Raw genomic sequence first — 19089 nt, forward strand, 5'->3', positions numbered from 1 at the left:
CATCGAACAAGAAACTTAGCCTCTTTCTCAATAGCGTCAAATGTGATAGTTGGTAAATTTACATATTTGTGTTTGTGTTTGTGTTTTTTGTCGCCTGACGAAGGCCAAGGGCCGAAACGTTGTTTTGTTTTGTGTTGTTCCCTTATATATGAGTCCCATCTACTCACTTTATTTTTCTTTCCATCTTGCTCAATAGCATTCCATGTGTTAATGTCTAATTAATGTTAAATAATCTGGGATCATCTCCGATCTCTGAGATTTTGGCCCCAATGGACCACCACACTACCGAAGTGCATTAATTTGTTTGATCTATTATGATTTTCTTTACAGAAATTGAAACTCCCAGACTACTTAGATGTGGAAGATTTCTCCACCCTCGTCAATGATATTCTGTCCACAAACCTAGTGAGTTGATTGATAATCATAGCAATTTTCATTTATATCAACTACCAATAACATCCAAAACTCAACAAAGTTATATCCTCTTATCGCTTTATAAAAACATTCTTATCACCAAAAATTCTGTTAGGCTAAGGGGTTTCTCACTTATTATTTACCTTATTTGAGTCAAAATTGGTGGATACTCTTATAAATACAACTCTCGTGTGAACATATTTCAAAATTATCATTGATTAATACAAGTAAATCATGCTTACAAATCTTATAATATATCATTGAGTCTTTAGAAATAATATGATAGCATGTGAGTTATCCCCCATAATAGTATTTTCTGTGTCCAAGGGCACGACTAAGAAGCAAAATAATGACTGTCAAATACCCTCCCCAATTTTGTCTATGCTTTTCAATCGTTATAAATCCTTACAAAACCCATTAGCAGCATTGGGTGGGGTTCTTTGACCTCCCATGGTGGACAGGAGGTTGTTTGCTGTGTCTTCTATCTCCCTATATCTGTTTTCCACGTTGCTTATTGTCTTTGTCTTGGAATAGGATTGCTTGGTTTTGTCCTGCCCCTTGCCAGAGTCTGTGTTGGGAGGAAAACAGTCAAATATTTAGTTTTAGTTTTTGGGAGGTGATTTTTCTTTTTTCATTGTAAATTATCTCTCTGTTGCGTATTGTTAGTTATGTTTTCTGTTTTAGACATTTTCTGTAAGCATTTGAGTGCATTCCTCTTAGTCGAATCTTGTATCGGTTTTTGGATGAGACTTTTAGGTGATCTCAAACTAAGTACACTGATAGTGTTCTTTTGGAATCTACACCTGGTCCCTATTTGAACCAGTCCTTCTTTATTTTCACTATCCCATTTTCTTCCTTTTAACTTGCACTGAAATGACCTAAATGTGTCACAAGCAGCGTAAAATCCATAAAAACTAAGAACAAACAAACCGGTTACCAGCAGGATTCAACTTTACTCTGCCCTTAGATCTTTATCTGAACATTTTCGTTCAGAGAAATTTGATAGAAATGTGCTCAGACTTTGTTGAGTTGTAACACCTTTACTGATCAGTATAGTTATTTTATTTTATAGTTATTAGATAGATAGATAGATAGAGAGAGAGAGAGAGAGAGAGAGAGAGAGAGAGAGAGAGAGAGAGAGAGAGAGAGAGAGAGAGAGAGATTTGAATGGATTGATGTTGTGTTATGCGCCTAGAGCTTTATTGTACGCAATTTGGGCGCAATATAAATAAATTTCATTATTATTATTATCATTATTATTATTATTATTATTATTATTATTATTATTATTATTATTATTATTATTATTATTATTATTATTGTTATTATTATTATTATTATTATTTATTATATTATTATTGTTATTATTATTATTATTATTCCTCTCCTTCTCCTCCTCCTTTTCTTCTTTTCATAATAATTATGATGATGATGAAGCATCTTTATAGCACATTTTCTTAACATGTTCTCTTTTGTTGTTTGAAAATTTATAACAATTCAATCAACCATCACATGGACATGTTTCCTGCAATGAAAAACCAACATTTTTATTATTTTCCCTCCATCAGGTTGATCTGATCATGAGGGAATACGGAACTCCCTCACCTGACGGGAAAAGGTAAGACTGAAAGATTTTTAGTATTCATAGCCTTTCCTTCATTTGATTCAGTCAAACTGAGTAAAATTGCCAAAAGAAAAAAAGAAAATTGATTGTACCTTTGAGATAGTCTGAAACTGTGATTCACCATCTCAAAGTGATATAATGCATGAGGGGGTGGGGGGAGGAGGGGAATTCGGCATACCTGCCAACCCTTCCTCGTTTGGAGGAATCATTCCAATTTTCACTCTTCCTTCCCGCTCTTCCGCCATTGTCTCTAAAATTTCGATTTTCAAAAATGATGATAATTGGTAAGAAGAAAATAAAAGGGGGGAGGGGGAGGGTGTAAAAAGGTGATTTTGTTGTTGTTGTTGTTGTTGTTATGATTGCCAAAAGGGAGTTAAGTAGAAAAATAAATTGCACTCCTTCCCCTAACACATCTGATGTAGTTTTGCTAGCTGACCAGAAGACAGTCTTTATGTGTTAAGTGACAAATGCAATTTTTAAAATCATACACATTTTTTAGTGTACATACTTCAACACTTTACTTTGTCTTATTACCGGGAAGTTTATGTTAGGAGTTCAATAAGATATTCTCTTTTCAAGATGTTACTGGTTTTGACTATCCACTTTACACAATTTCATGGGCTTGGGATGGTAACATTGTAATTCATCAGAATTTCAGGACCTTCAACTTTCTTTAAAATTGCTTGATTTTATAAGTGATGAGTCCAACTTGTGCTTATTTGTAGGTCTGACAAGCCAAGTTGTTATTGGCTTATTGTTGTAATGGAAATACTTTCAAATTATCATTAAGCCCATAATTGCATTCAGTTATGAGACTTGCCAATATGTGCACATTAATCAAAACCCATTCATTTATGAAATATTTATTTCCATTTTTTTTATAATTATATTTTGCAGCAGGAACATGACGCAAGAAAGTTTCAGAGGATTTCTGATAAAGGAACAGAAAGTAATTGATTGATTCATTTATTTGTGTAACAAACAATATACTCAATAACAGTTTTAAAAAGGAGTTGTCTGTGATCCAACTTAATACCTATACCTGAGCTTTTATATAGTGCAATATCCACTAAACATGCTCAAAGCGTTTTACAAGGGGTCCATAGCTAACAGCAACATTTAACATGTAGGACGAGACATGACACATGTTAGGCGATATCAAATTATTTTTTTCGATGGACAACACTGTTAATGGCCAGGTACTCATTTTACACCAGAGTACTGTGATAGAATGTGAGTAAAGAGCCTTTTCCGAGGACTCAACTATGCTCCAATGAGAGCGGGACTCAAATCCACAACCCTCCGATCCATAGGCAAGTGTCAGATGACTAGACCACAAAGCCCCACATAGTCCATGTATAGATTTTATTTGTTTTGTTGTTTTTTTATTCTTTGTTTATTCTTTTGTAATCCTGTAAATCCTCAATTTTGATATAGTTTGTCTTTTTTAATTCATTTGATTGAATAATATTTAAACACAGTGTAGTTGAGAATTCCGGCAAAAAGGATCCTACTCATTGTCATAGTGATTGACTCAATTACTTTAGTTCCCTTTTCTACTATGGTCGTCATCATCAACATCATCATTATCATCATCATCATCATATTCTTATTAGCATATGTATCATAACAATCATCATCATTATTATCATTCACTTTTTTTTTACAAATGAAGTCTGGTTTTTGGTGAAAACTGGTGATGTCGGTTTTTCTAATTATTGAGATTTTCCATCCGTGAGATAAATTGAAATGTAAATTTTACTTTAGGATCAAATGCCACAAGAATTTAGATTTGTGTGAATTTGAAGTTTTAATATAATAAAATGATAGGCTGAAGGAGAAATTTTAGGGGAGATAATCCTCAATATCTCAAAATGGGAAAAATGGAGTTTTGGGAAACCACTCTTCAAATGTAATCTGTATTTACCAAAAACAGGAAAAAGACATTTCTTATGGAGGTTGTGTAGACAAAATGTTGACATGCTTTCCTCCAGATGACGACATAGATCAAAGTAGACTTGCATTCTCCCAGCGACAGGTAAGTTCACAAACGTTTGTATTTGTAAACTTATAGTTGAGACTAGTGCTGGGGAAATAATGAAACACTATTTGGGACTCTCGATTTCAATCTGATGTTATGTTAGGTGCTAAAAATTGAACTTGAAGTCTGAATTTTGAAATGTCATATAAAATTGATTTAGGGATGGCGATAGCTCAGTTGGTAGAGCATCCGCAAAGAGACTGGGATCGACCCCGAGTATGAAGTTGAGATTTATTTCTGACCGCCCTGTCTAATCGACAGGATTGGGTGGCTAGGTCTGTTCGATTTGGTTGAAATTACTCTGCCACAGATTTCAAGTTTACATATCCCTTCCTAGTCTTGAAAATATGTGATTCTGTACTAAATTTTCCTTTTCAACAATTTGATTGAGTTAAAGAAGCTAATTTAGTTCTTTAGTTGGGGTCAAAAAGTTGTAGCTCTACGAATTTTTTGTGGCATTCGGCAAGTCTGGTATACCAGTAATTTTTCCTTTAATTTAGTATTTTTACTATTTAGTATTTTACTGTAGGGAATTGTGTCCGAAAGTCTCAATGTCGGGATAAACTGGATTTTGAACTGACCTTAAAAGATCTAAATAATGAAATTTTATGAGAATCAAAATGTTTCATTTAGAAGAATTAATAAAGTTACATAACCTCGAAAAGTTTTAAATTTTGAAATCCATTGATTTCACTTAAATTAAATTGAATTGAGCTTTTATATAGCGCAATATCCACTAAACATGCTCAAAGCCCTTTACATAGGGTCCCTGGCCAACAGCAACATTTAACATGTAGGACAGGATGCCTGTTAGGCAATCTAAAAATTACTTTTTTTTCGCACATAGACAACGCTGTAAATGGTCAGGTACTCATTTTACACCTGATACGGTGAGAGAATGTGAGTAAAGAGTCTTTTCCAAGGACTCAACTATGCACCGTGCGAGATTCGAACCTAGGACCTTCCGCTCCGAAAACGAGTGTCATACCACTAGACCACATAGCCACACTTCAAATTCAATAACCGGGATCTAGGTCATCGCGACATAATACCAATTGGGATCAGTGGGTCACAATTTGTTTCCAACTTTTATTTCAATATTATATTGTGTGGTGTGTGGTCTTGTGGTATCACACTCACTTTTGGATCGGAAGGTCCTGGGTTCGAGCTTCGCTCGGTGCATAGTTGAGGTCTTGGAAAAGGCTCTTTACTCACATTCTCTCACCGTACTCAGGTGTGAAATGAGTAACTGGCTGTTAACAGCGGAAAAATATGTATTATCGCCTAACACGTGTCATGTTTCGTTCTATATCTTACGTGTTGCTGTTGGTCAGGGACCATTTGTAAAACGCTTTGAGCATGTTTAGTGGATTTTGCGCAAAATAAAAGCTCAATTTTTTTGTTTTTTTTTTGTTTTTTCTGTTATGAATAGTTTGAGAACTACTTGTTCAGTGATGCCAACTCCATTTTCAACCCCAAAGAAAAACGAGTCAATCAGGACATGGACAGGTCTTTGTGTCACTATTGGATCGCCTCCTCTCATAACACGTAAGGTTTGCTGGTGGTGGTGGTGGTGGTATTGGTGGTGGGGTGGTTGGTGTGGTGTGGTGGTGTGGTGGTGGATGTGTGGTGGTGATGGTGATGGTAGTGGTGGTGATGGTGATGGTGGTGGTGAAGGTGGTGGGGTGGTGGTGATGGTGGTGGGGTGGTGGTGATGGTAGTGGTGGTGGCGGTGGTGGTAGTGGTAGTGGTGGTGAAGGTGGTGGTGGTGGTGGTGGTGGTGGTAGTAGTGGTGTAGGTGGTGATGGTGGTGGTGCTGGTGGTTGTGGTGATGGTGGTTGTGGTGATGGTGGTGGTGGTGGTGGTGGTGGTGGTGCTGGTGGTTGTGATGGTGGTGGTGCTGGTGGTAGTGGTGGTGCTGGTGGTGGTGGTGGTGGTGATGGTAGTGGTGGTTGTGGTGGTGGTGGTGGTGGTGATGGTGGTGGTATTGGTGCTGGTGGTGGTGGTGGTGCTGGTGGTGTGGTTGTAGCTGTGCTGCTGCTGCTGTTTATGTGATTGTTAATGTTGTTGTTGTTGTTGTAATAAAAAAATTCATTACAGCTTCTAAAAAAAACAAAATACCAAACACAGAATGTTGCGAGCTCAAAACCATTTTTCAACCAACAACAAAAAACAATAAAGATATAAATACATTACTAAACGACAAATATAAATGGTAGGTCTTCTATTGTAGAAAAATCTCGGAAAGATTTTATTGTTTTTTGTTTTGTTGACTGAAGAAGGCTTTTTAGCCTGTTCTGTGGATTTTGACTCTGCTTTCACATCATACCATACAAAGGTGTAAAACGAGTATCTGACCAGTAACTGTTTTGTCTCTGTCTGAAGTAAATTACAATTTTGTGCTTTTCGTGCGCCATGTTCTTCCATGTCAGCTGTTGGTTTAGTACTCATTGTCAAGTTTATTGAGTGGGCGTTGCTCGACCTAGAAGCTTGTACAAAAATAAATAGAATAGCTTCAAAACAGAACAAATTTTAAAATCTGTACATTTCGGACTCAAACCCATTTTTCAGCCAAAAAGACATGGATTAACATTTTAGCTTTTCGAATTGGTTGATGAAGGGTTTTGATTAAAAAAGTTCTGTGTTTATTATTTTGTTCGTTTTTTAAGCTGTTGTGTTTAGTTTTTTTATTTACTTTTTACAGTCCACAGCATCCAACTGCTTTGTATTCACTTTGCCTTATGTAAAAATGTACATATTTTTTGTTGTAAATTCCATGTACAGCTACCTGACTGGAGACCAGTGGAAAGGAGACTCATCTGTGGAAACGTATGCCCGATGTCTGCAGATGGGATGTCGATGTCTGGAATGTAAGTCTGTTGTGCTTGACTTTCCTGCTGTATCCCTATTCCTTTCTTCTTCTCCTCCTCCTACTCTTCCCGTCTATTTCAGCCTCTTTCTCCTTTTCTTCTTTTTTTTCTTTTTTTTTCTCATTCTTCTTCTACTCCCATTTTCTTTTCTTCTTCTAGTTCTGAGTTTTATTGGATCTTGGTGATTGTACTTTTCATTAATAATAATAATGTATCTTTATTGTCCTAAAAAAAGTGGCAATATGTCATTTGGTTACACCTTATATAGGATTTTATCAGAAGTTTTTTTTTGTTTATGTATATTTGGGGTTCTTTGGGGCTTTTTGGGGGGTTTTTTTGGGGTTTTTTTTGTTGGGGGTGGGGGGAGAGGTTGAGGGTTATATTCGAGTATGTGTGATATGTTTTACAAGAGTTCAAAATTTTGTCAACCCTCTGAAAGTAATGAACCATTCTAAAACATTTTTTTTTTCTATCAGTGGATTGTTGGGACGGCCCTGAAGGGAAACCCATTATCACTCATGGGAGATCACTCACGTCTAAGATTCGAGTGGCAGACGTTTTGCACACCATTAAAGAACACGCCTGGGATGTGACTGAGTGAGTTTTGCCCCTTTAATGATTTCAGTTGATGGTGATTGATAAGATTAGATAACGATATTATCAAGTCTCAAACACTAACGAAAGAGTGAAAATAGAAAGGCTTCATATGGGAACAAAACAGACAATGGACGTTTCGGGTACAAACCCTTCGTCAGCACAACAATAAACAAATAAACCATTTTCACTCTTTTGTTAGTATTTTACGATCACCGGCTTCAGGCAGCCCTTACCATTTTCTACAAGTCTCAAACACAAACTTTACATTTTGTAGTTACAACTGGAAGACGTTACTCTTTCTTAAAAGTTGTTGAATGAAATAGAATCAGTATCAACAGTTACAATCGTGATTTGCAATCATTAATGAATACACATTACATTCCCCTAACCATAAATAATGCCAATGAAGGAAATAAGATCAAATGGGTCTTACATACATTGAACACTCTCTATAGTTATATCCTTAGAGGTGCCATGATTCCACTTTTAAATAATGATTAAAGATATTTGAAATTTTAATTATTTATCTAATTAGTAGTAGTAGCGTATGGCTACACCTCCAAATGTATTTCGTCAACCCAGCTTCTAAAGTCTTCCTCCGCCCTAAGGATGGTTTCGTAGCCACCTTCAAGTTTAGTGACTGGACAGTGGAGGACAATGTGATCGCTGGTCTCTGGGGCTGCCTGGCATTTCTGGCAGCTATAATTGTTCCCAAGTTTCCATCTGCACATATTTGATGCAGTTCTGCCATGTCCAGTTAAGAGGTGGTTTGAGGAAATCCAGTATTTCCTGGCGTTATTCAATGCAGGCACTCTTTTGGTTGGATCTTTAATGATGTTTCCTCCTTTTGGTGTTTCCCTGTTCCACATTTCTCTCCAGTTTTCCTCCACACTGAAGTCTGCCATTTCTCTAATTGATTAATAGTTATTTAGCTGGTGCCCCATCGTCCATGTGGGCCTAGTCCCTCTGTAATATTATCAAATTAGGAACTTCTTCATCAACACTTTTCATCCATTTCAGGTACCCATTGTTTTTGTCCATTGAGAACCATTGTAACCTGGCCCAGCAAAGGGTTTTAGCTTCTCTATTCAAAGAGACATTTCAAGGTAGGAAAGTTTCAGCGAGTTGGGAAGAGTGGTTTGTTTTAAAATGGTGTAGATTGGAATTCAGAAAAGTGAGTGGAGCAGGCACTTATGTTGATGATAACAAGAAATGAAGTGAGTAGGAAAGTGCCAGAAGACAATAGAGAATAAAAACTTTGTGGCGGCGATTTGGGCTTGAACCCGCAACCTTACTGGTACAACAACTCTGCCTGGCCAGGGAAATCGTGACTCCACTGTATGAGCTATCCACAACCCCTGTCGGAGTTTTTATTCTCCGTTGTCTTCTGGCACTTTCCTACTCACTTCTTTTCTTTTGATTGTAACTGTTTGTGGTTAAAGAAGAAACAGTCGTCCTTTATCATCATAAACGCCTGAAGCCAGAGCTCATCCCAATTTCTATAGTGTTAAACAGACAATAGCAATTATTACTTTCTATCCTTTGGACAGGATGCTAGTCTCTCACAAGGTACTCTAACAGACCCAGCTACCATTCTCTGCTGGGTGGACATGATGGTCAGAAAAATAAAGAAAATCATCTGCAATCGATCCCTGAGCTGTGGAAACCCCAAACACGTTATAATTAGTAAATTGATAAATTGTAACAATGTGAGTGTGTCCCACTCAGCAGGGATCCTGGGTCTGTCTCTAAATGGGACTCAAGGGTGGTCTATGATGAGACACTGGGCTATTTTGCTCTTGGAATCTACTTATGCTCTGTTTTTGAACTCTTGATTTTTACATAGGTTGACTGAGTCAGTGTATGTGAAGAAGGAGGAGGAGGAGGAGGAATAAGAAGGAGAATGTGTTAAAAATACCATAAAACTCCTGAAAACAAAAGTAATTTTCTTTTTGTCTCTTTATTTTTTTTATTTTGTTTTATTTTATTTATTAATTTTTTTTTTTTGTTTTTTTTTGGTACAATAGACGACTTGTTGACAGAGCAAGTGGATCCAAATGAAACCTGTTTACCTTCGCCGAACCAACTGAAACGGAAAGTTATTATAAAGGTAACCAATCGTTTTATTTGTTTTTTTGTTATGTCCAGATTTATGAGAGACCAGCGACCTTCCACTGGCTGCTTACTTCAAAAATCTACCTTCTGGTATAAATCTTTTGAATGATGTCACGACCTTTAAAGATAAAGATTAAAAAAATATAAAAATTCCCTTAATTCATCCCTAAGGGGAAAATTTTCTTTAGGATATATTCCAAGGGAAGACTGGAATAACCCAGGCGTCAGCCGCAGTGCAGCGCCGCAAAGTGAGCTAAGGCTAGGTGACTTGCTCAAGGCCACACAACGCGGCGGGTAGTTGAACTCGGTACCTTTCGGGTACGAAGCAAAGACCATACCGCTGAGCCACGCTGTCCCATAATTATATATTTCCATTCCGACATTTAGAATTCAAAAATGTCTTGGCTTTAAGAAATGTTTGACAAGTCAGGGGTCAGGGATCATTTTAATTGATTGATATCTGAAGTGAAAGTTTTCTGTGTAAAAAGGCTTTTTGTCGTGTATTGAGCTTGAGTTTTTAAATAGCACAATATCCACTAAACCTTCTCACGGCGCTTTACAAGGGGTCCCTGGACAACAGCAACACTTAACTTTTAGGATGGGACATGACGCCTGTTAGGTGATATTATAATTATTTTCAGACAAAGACAATGCTGTTGAAGGCCAGGTACAGTGAGAGAATGTGAGTAAAGAGCCTTATCCAAGGACTCAACTATGCGCGGAACAAGGCTCAAACCCAGGACCTTCTGATCCGAAAGCGACTGTTATACCACTAGACCACATAGCCGCTCAGTCGTGTAAGACAAACTTGTGTAATGAGTTCTTCTTCTGGGATGGAGATTGGAAAGTCATAAAATACCATTTAGATAATTAAATAATGAGCTTCTTTATAGTGTAATATCCACTAACCGTGGTCAAAGTGCTTTACAAGGGGTCCCTGGCCAACAACAACACGTAACATATAGAACGAGACATGACACCTGTTAGGCAAAATTGCAATATTTTCCGACAGAGACAACGGTGTTAACGGCTAGGTACTCATTTTACACCTGTGTATGGTGAGAGAATGTGAGTTAAGAGCCTTTTCCAAGGACTCAACTATGCGCCAAACGAGGCTTGATCTCAGGACCTTCTGATTCAAAAGCGAGTGTCATACATCTTAACCACAGAATAAATAATTAAATAATGATAATAATTATGATTAAATAATTACATAATTGATGCATGCCATTTTTCTTTCATCTCCACCCAGAATAAAAAACTACAAAGAGATGGCAAGATTTTGGATCCCCGTGGGGGAGTCGACATCAGTGAGTTGTTTGGTCTTGTCAGATTCTTTTTTTATATCACGGAAGAAAACACTTTTATTTTTGATTAGGTGATGTGATTATAATTGATTTGAGTTTTTATTTTATTCATTTCCCTGGAGTCTCCATCTTCATCATGTTTCACATTACTTCGTTTATTGTACTATTGGGCCATATACAATGAATCCTATTTTATTAAGTGGAAATTGCCCAAAAATCATTCTTTTTCCAGCCTACATACAGTATTCGCCACTGGAGATAATTTGCAAAATGCTGAGATCCTGATTTTGGATCAAGTCACTCTTCTTGTCTTTCACCATTCTCAACATCTCTTGACTTAATTCCAATATGAGATAATGCACTCCTCAGACACCGCATTCACTTGAATATGATATACTGGAACAAATCAAATTAAATGAAAAGAGATGAATTTGATTAGAGATAATAATAATAATAATAATAATAATAATAATAATAATAATAATAATAATGATAGATCTTTCTATCTTGTGCATAAATATGGCAATTTGTCATTTAGTTACACTTGTTATAACGTTATATGATAACTATAACATTGAACAGATATTTCACTCCTACTTATTCTATCTCTCTCTCTCTCTCTCTCTCTCTCTTTTCTCTCTCTCTCTTTCTCTTCTCTCTCTCTCTCTCTCTCTCTCTCTCTCTCTCTCTCTCTCTCTCTCTCTCTCTCTCTCTCTCTCTCTCTTTCTTTCTTTCACACGTGTGATATACACAACATAAGCATATTCATTTCGTTTTCAATTTGTTACAATTGTGGCAAGAGTTTAAGATATTATATCTCCACAACCAGCCGCTATTTCAGCTTTTAGTTACATTGCCAAATTCCTTTTAAAATGTCTACATTTGATTTTTTTTTTTTTAATTTCTTTTAAAATTCCAGTGGACCAAATTGACATCAAAAAGTTTGGCACTCTAAACCTCAAGTACCCTAATGGGAAGGTGAGATTGGCTGTGTTTTTTTTGTTTTTTTATTATTCGTTTAATACTGTATTATTAATACTGAATTATTATTGTTGTTATTATTATTATTATTATTATTATTGTTGTTATTATTATTATTATTATTATTATTATTATTATTATTATTATTATTATTATTATTATTATTATTACTTTGACGTCTGAAGAAATTCCTTACCCCTTCTACAAATCCCATTTTATTTTAGACTTGGCACCCGTTCAAATTCATCCTCGGAGAATGCCACCTGTGCTTCTCTCCTGTGCAGGAACCGGAAGGGGAGGATTACACAGAGGAAGAAAACATTAAGGACTATTTTGAAGTGAGTACCATGAGGGGGGGGGGGGGGATAGAAGGAGGCAAATTAGATTTTAATTAACATGTGATAGTTCCTTACACGTGCCATGTCTCGTTCTACATTTTCAGTCTTGTTTGTGACTTGTGACCCCGTCTAAAGAACCAAAGCACACTTATTGGGTACTGAGCTATACAAAAGCACACATTTTGAGCACTCATCTTGTTATATATTTGGCAAAATGGATTTTTTTGTAACACTAAGGCTCCGTAACCACTGGACCAATCGTTACCGAATTTGGCACGGTGTGTACAATGGACATGAAGATGGTTTGTGTGTATGATGAGATTCAGTAGACATCGTGATGATTCTGGTTTCATACATTCATTAGTTGTGGCTTGAGTTTTACTGCCAGGATGCCCTCCCTGAGCAAATACTCCCCATTTATTTGGACTTGTGACCGGCCTCACATGGTGCTGAACTGCGCCCCATAAAGGGCTGGGGTATCAGAGAAATAAATCAAAGTTATCCAAGGTATGTACGAAGGAAACAAGACAGTGGTAAGGACAGCGATTGGCTTAACTGGGCCATTAAATGTAAGAGTTGGATTATACCAGGGATCTGCTCTCAGCTCACTGCTGTTTGCAATAGTAATGGATGTCCTAACAGAACTCATTCGGCGAGAGGTACCATGGAACATGATGTATTGGGATGATGTAGTGCTTTTGAATTATACAAAAGCTGAGGCAGAAAAGGAACTGGAGGACTGGAGACGGGTGTTGGAATGGAGGGAATTAAGGGGAAGGCCGAGTATTGTGCATCCGACAGCAGCAAGCAGGACCACCAGTAAAGAGAGGAGAAGAGGATGTGCCAGAGACAAACCAATTCAAATACTTAGGAACAACTTTACAAGGAGATTGGGGCAATGAGATGGAGGTTAAGAAGAGGATAGAGGCAGACTGAAATAATTGGAGGAAGAGAACTGGAGTTATGTATGACAAATGAATTTCTGCAAAGCTAAAGGGGAAAATATATACATCTGTTGTAAGACAAGCAATGTTGTATGGATTAGAGACAGCAGCTACGACAAAGAAACGAGATGAAAAAGTTGAGGTGGCAGAAATGAGGATATTGAGGTCACTTGGCTGGACAAGAAAAGATAAAGTGAAAAATGAACGAATTCGAAGGTTGACTGTTGTGAAGAATGTATCAGTAAAGATGAGAGAAGATAGATTGAAATGGTTCGGAATGTTAAGAGACGAGAGAGGGAGTATGTGGGAAAGAAAATATTGGACTTACAATTATTGGGAAAGAGAGAAAAGGGACGCCTGAAGACTAGATGGATGGATAGGGTAAAGGGCGATATGAAAGAACTGGGCCTGAAGGGAGATGATGCATGCAATCAACCGAGATGCATGGAGATATGACATTCATAATGGCAACCATGCAAAATACGAGATAAGCTGAAAGAAGATGATGATGATTTTATAAATAAATCAAATATGTTTTGTCAAATCTTGTGAAAAACAGATGCCATCATTTATACTATGTTGGTTATGTGTCAACCTTCTGATTAGCGAGTATGACAATGTTGGTGGGAGTACTTGCATTGAATCAATAGCAGTTAGTGCTTCCTCTCATTATTTTGAATATATGCAAATCAATTTCTTAAAATTTATATGAACCATTTTCGTTCATTATATGATAAGTGAGTGAAATGTATAAGATTTAAATGCAGAAAATATCTCTTTGTGCCCAAATAAAAATCTCTTTGGAGGTCTCTTCCCAAGTTGAAAAATGTATGTCTATTAAGGTAATAGAAATTGAGTTGAAATTTTATTCAGCACTTGAATCATACATTTTGAGTTTATCGGACAGCTATGATTGCTAGCATTTTAACTGGTTTGACTCCAGTATCTTCTTAATTCTTGCCTCTTTTTATACTCAGTAGTGGTTGGAAAGCTTGGTTCAATAATAAACTGTCTGTTAAATTGTACAGAAAGTATAAATAAATTCCATCTCCATGTCCTGATAGACTAAAAAAAACAACCTTTTTTTTATATTTTCTTTCTCAGGGCTATGAAAGTGATGATGATTTATCAGACGAGGAAGTGACCTTGAACTCTCAACTTTGGTATCATGGACTTCTGGCTCGGAAAGCTGCAGAGGAAATCATCGATGAAAACTTGTCACATGGCGATGGGACATTTTTACTGCGGGACAGTGAAAGGGGAGGCTATGCTCTCTCCTTTTTGTAAGTCCTGTCTTTTTAAACCCTTTACAGTTTGGGTTCCATTTTACTCCAACCTGACATCACAATTTACTGTTTTAACCAAGAGCTTGAGCAATAGCAGCAATAGGATTCTGCTTTGGAGCTTGCTATAAAGATTTTTTAAATTTTTGTATCTAATGATAATAATAATAATACTAATAATAATAATAATAATAATAATAGATGACACTTATATAGAGCATTTTCAAAATTGTATAATGATATCATTGTGCTTTACATTGTTTTGTTTTTTTAATGCATTTCTTGTGCTACAACATCCCCCCCCCCCACACGCACACACACATGCAGACATACAATTGAATATTCATACATAGGGTTATAACCATATTAGTATGTCCCATATTAAAAATAGGCAGACATGAGAAGGAAATGTTTTAGTTTCGATTTAATTAATAGTTCCCTGGTGGTTCTGGGAATAGAATTCGATACACGGGGTCCCAAGACAGAAAAGGATTGCCCTACTGAACAATTGTACTTAAAAGGGGAATTAAAACTTGGATTTCTATCAGATGACGATCTTAGTGATCTAAAAGCTATATAAGAATGTGATAAGATTTTTAATTAGATAGGGGCTTCATCAATTAAACATTTGAAGCATATCATGGCAATTTTGTAATTGAAACTCTCCAATTATTTATTAATATTTTTTCTAAGATAGCTAAATCTATATCTTGTGAATTTTTAAATCATCTTCTTTTTTGCTGGAGCAGAAATGACCTTAAAGTGTTACAAGGAAAGAACAAAAACATACCGTCCTCCATACATCCTAATTTATAATCTATTAATTCTTCATGCTTTGATATTTCCTGTCATTTCCACAGGTGTCAAAATCAGATAATTCACAGTAGAATCAAAACAAGGGAGAAAAATGGTAAAACTGAATATCTGATCGGCAACGAAATTTGGCACAAGAGCATTCCTGACCTGGTGGAATTCTACAAGAGACACAATTTAAGCTTCAGAGAAAATACATTCTGTCTGAATCTCTCATTTCCTGTTTGCAAAAAGTTTGACTTTTTCAAGGAGAAGTGAGTACCGTCAGTCATTTAATTTCATGTGTTTAGAATTTCTTATGAGTTTCCTACTGGGTGAACTGTATTCGGGAAGAGTCTAAGTGATCCAAGCTGCTGGATGCTGTGGACTGGAAAAAGTAATGTACAAACAAAAAAAAAAGAATTAACAAAAATGAATAGAACACCTTCAAAAAAGAACGAAATACCAAACACGGAACGTTTCGGGCTCAAAACCCTTCTTCAGCCAACAACAAAAAACAATAAAGACATAAATACATTACTAAATTCCAGATAGACGACAGAGATAAAAAAATATCTCCATGTTTGGTATTTTGTACTTTTTTGTATCTGTTATATTCATTTTTGTTAATTACTTTTTACAGTCCACAGCTTCTAGAAGCCTGGTAACACAAAAAAAAAAATCATTAACAGCTTCAAAAAATAAAAAGAACAAAATACCAAACATGGATCGTTTTGGACCCAAAACCCTTCTTTAAAAAAAAATAACCATAATAGTTCTGTGAGAGAGTTTGACATTTTAAACACAAGCGTTGAAGAATCCTTTTATTATCCGCCTTCTATAACCACCCATGTCATTTCTGAGCTAATCAGGACTCCCCCATAATTCTCAAAGGCCTTTTGTATTGGTGACCTTTTTAATGAAAGACTTTTAGGCAAGTCTAATATACTGAATTTTGGGAGATGAAATTTGACCAGTAGTGGGGAAAATGGATAGTTACAATTATTTGCTATGCTTTGGGTAGGAGTCTAGTCCACTGCAAAGAATCTTCCAACAAATCATACATTGATCCAGCAACCTAATTACAGGTGAGATGTCAGGGGAGCAAAAATATTTTTTTTAAACATCCCAAAAAGCAAGTGATTAGATTTAAATTTGAACCAGTGTAAGTCAAGAACTCTACCAATTTAACATGTGGTTATGTGATCTTGTGGTATGACACTCACTTTCGGATCAGAAGGTCCTGGGTTCGAACCCCACTCCATGTCTGTATAGTTGAGTTCTTGGAAAAGGCTCTTTTACTTCCATTCTCTCACCATACTCAGATGTAAAATGAGTACCTGGTCATTAAGAGCATTGTCTCTGTCTGGAAAAAAATTTTAAATTTCGCCTAATAGACGGCATGTCACGTCCCACATATTAAATGTTGCTGTTGACCAGGGAACTCTTGTAAAGTGCTTAGAGCACATTTAGTGGATTCTGCGCTATGTAAAAGCTCGAGTTTATTTATTTGTTTGTTTTTTTGTTTTGTTTTTAAACCATCAGAAATCCCTCTAGTCAATCAGTTAACTGCCGCACTCTGGAAAAACAGGTTTTAGAAAATTTGGTCAGAAAACTTGTCCTTCAAATATCAATCGATTTAAATTACCCTCATCTTGGTGAAAACTCTGACCCGGTCCCAGGTTTGAGAGGTTTTGCCAAGATGAGGGTCAGTTAAATCGATTGATTATGGGGCAGCGTGGCTCAGCGGTTCAGTCTTTGCTTCGTACCCGAAAGGTACCCAGTTTGATCACCCGCTGCTGTACTGTGTGGCCTTGAGCATGTCACCTCGCCCTAGCTCAATTTGCGGTGCTGCACTGCGGCTAATGCCTGAGTTATTCCAGTCTTCCCTTGGGATAGACCCTAAAGACAAATTTCTCCTTTGGGATGATTAAGGGGAATTTTGTTTATTTTTTTTAAAATTTTATTATTTGAAGAACGAGTTTCCTGGCCAAATTTAGATATTTTTAGAGATTTTAGATATGTGTCTATCCAGAGCACAACTGGTTAATTGTTGAATGCCTTATCCTTATTCTGGCCTTATATTGTGATTGCCTTATCTTTATTCTGGCCTTATATTGTGGATTGCCTTGTCCTTATTCTGGCCTTATATTGTCGAATGCCTTATCCTTATTCTGGCCTTATATTGTGGGATGCCTTGTCCTTATTCTGGCCTTATATTGTGATTGCCTTATCCTTATTCTGGCCTTATATTGTGGAATGCCTTGTCCTTATTCTGGCCTTATATTGTGGGATGCCTTATCCTTATTGTAGCCTTATATTGTGATTGCCTTATCCTTATTCTGGCCTTATATTGTGGAATGCCTTGTCCTTATTCTGGCCTTATATTGTGGGATGCCTTATCCTTATTCTGGCCTTATATTGTGGGATGCCTTATCCTTATTCTGGCCTTATATTGTGATTGCCTTATCCTTATTCTGGCCTTATATTGTGGGATGCCTTATCCTTATTCTGGCCTTATATTGGGGGATGCCTTATCCTTATTCTGGCCTTATATTGTGATTGCCTTATCCTTATTCTGGCCTTAAGGGATAGACCCTAAAGACAAATTTCTCCTTTGGGATGATTAAGGGGAATTTTGTTTATTTTTTTTAAAATTTTATTATTTGAAGAACGAGTTTCCTGGCCAAATTTAGATATTTTTAGAGATTTTAGATATGTGTCTATCCAGACCACAACTGGTTAATTGTTGAATGCCTTATCCTTATTCTGGCCTTATATTGTGATTGCCTTATCTTTATTCTGGCCTTATATTGTGGATTGCCTTGTCCTTATTCTGGCCTTATATTGTCGAATGCCTTATCCTTATTCTGGCCTTATATTGTGGGATGCCTTGTCCTTTTTCTGGCCTTATATTGTGATTGCCTTATCCTTATTCTGGCCTTATATTGTGGAATGCCTTGTCCTTATTCTGGCCTTATATTGTGGGATGCCTTATCCTTATTGTAGCCTTATATTGTGATTGCCTTATCCTTATTCTGGCCTTATATTTTGGAATGCCTTGTCCTTATTCTGGCCTTATATTGTGGGATGCCTTATCCTTATTCTGGCCTTATATTGTGGGATGCCTTATCCTTATTCTGGCCTTATATTGTGATTGCCTTATCCTTATTCTGGCCTTATATTGTGGGATACCTTATCCTTATTCTGGCCTTATATTGGGGGATGCCTTATCCTTATTCTGGCCTTATATTGTGATTGCCTTATCCTTATTCTGGCCTTATATTGTGGGATGCCTTATCCTTATTCTGGCCTTATATTGTCGAATGCCTTATCCTTATTCTGGCCTTATATTGTGATTGCCTTATCCTTATTCTGGCCTTATATTGTGATTGCCTTATCCTTATTCTGGCCTTATATTGTGGGATGCCTTATTCTGGCCTTATATTGTCGAATGCCTTATCCTTATTCTGGCCTTATATTGTGGAATGCCTTGTCCTTATTCTGGCCTTATATTGTGGAATGCCTTGTCCTTATTCTGGCCTTATATTGTGGAATGCCTTATCCTTATTCTGGCCTTATATTGTGAAATGCCTTGTCCTTATTCTCGCCTTATATTGTGGAATGCCTTATCCTTATTCTGGCCTTATATTGTGGAATGCTTTCCTTATTCTGGCCTTATTTGGGATGCCTTCCTATCTGCCTATATTGTGGAATGCCTTTCCTTATTCTGGCCTTATATTTATGGGAATGCCTTGTCCTTATTCTGGCCTTATATTGTGG

General features: G+C 36.7%; 1 protein-coding gene across 1 annotated transcript in view; it reads left to right on the forward strand.

Moving 5' to 3' along the window:
• The window catches only part of LOC144976195 (1-phosphatidylinositol 4,5-bisphosphate phosphodiesterase gamma-1-like), a 74809-nt gene that overhangs the window by 33755 nt on the left and 21965 nt on the right, over positions 1-19089 (forward strand). The window contains exons 9-22 of the mRNA XM_078920377.1: positions 331-405; positions 1983-2032; positions 2936-2987; positions 3975-4076; positions 5512-5627; positions 6864-6949; positions 7426-7546; positions 8567-8652; positions 9574-9656; positions 10914-10971; positions 11888-11946; positions 12174-12287; positions 14336-14514; positions 15375-15581. Coding sequence (XP_078776503.1) covers positions 331-405; positions 1983-2032; positions 2936-2987; positions 3975-4076; positions 5512-5627; positions 6864-6949; positions 7426-7546; positions 8567-8652; positions 9574-9656; positions 10914-10971; positions 11888-11946; positions 12174-12287; positions 14336-14514; positions 15375-15581 — 1388 coding nt within the window. The remainder of the gene's footprint in view (positions 1-330; positions 406-1982; positions 2033-2935; positions 2988-3974; positions 4077-5511; positions 5628-6863; positions 6950-7425; positions 7547-8566; positions 8653-9573; positions 9657-10913; positions 10972-11887; positions 11947-12173; positions 12288-14335; positions 14515-15374; positions 15582-19089) is intronic.

Source organism: Berghia stephanieae, chromosome 7, assembly GCF_034508935.2.
Source record: "Berghia stephanieae isolate SIO BIC M18660-M18661 chromosome 7, UCSD_Bste_1.3, whole genome shotgun sequence".
Classification (NCBI taxonomy): domain Eukaryota; kingdom Metazoa; phylum Mollusca; class Gastropoda; order Nudibranchia; family Aeolidiidae; genus Berghia; species Berghia stephanieae.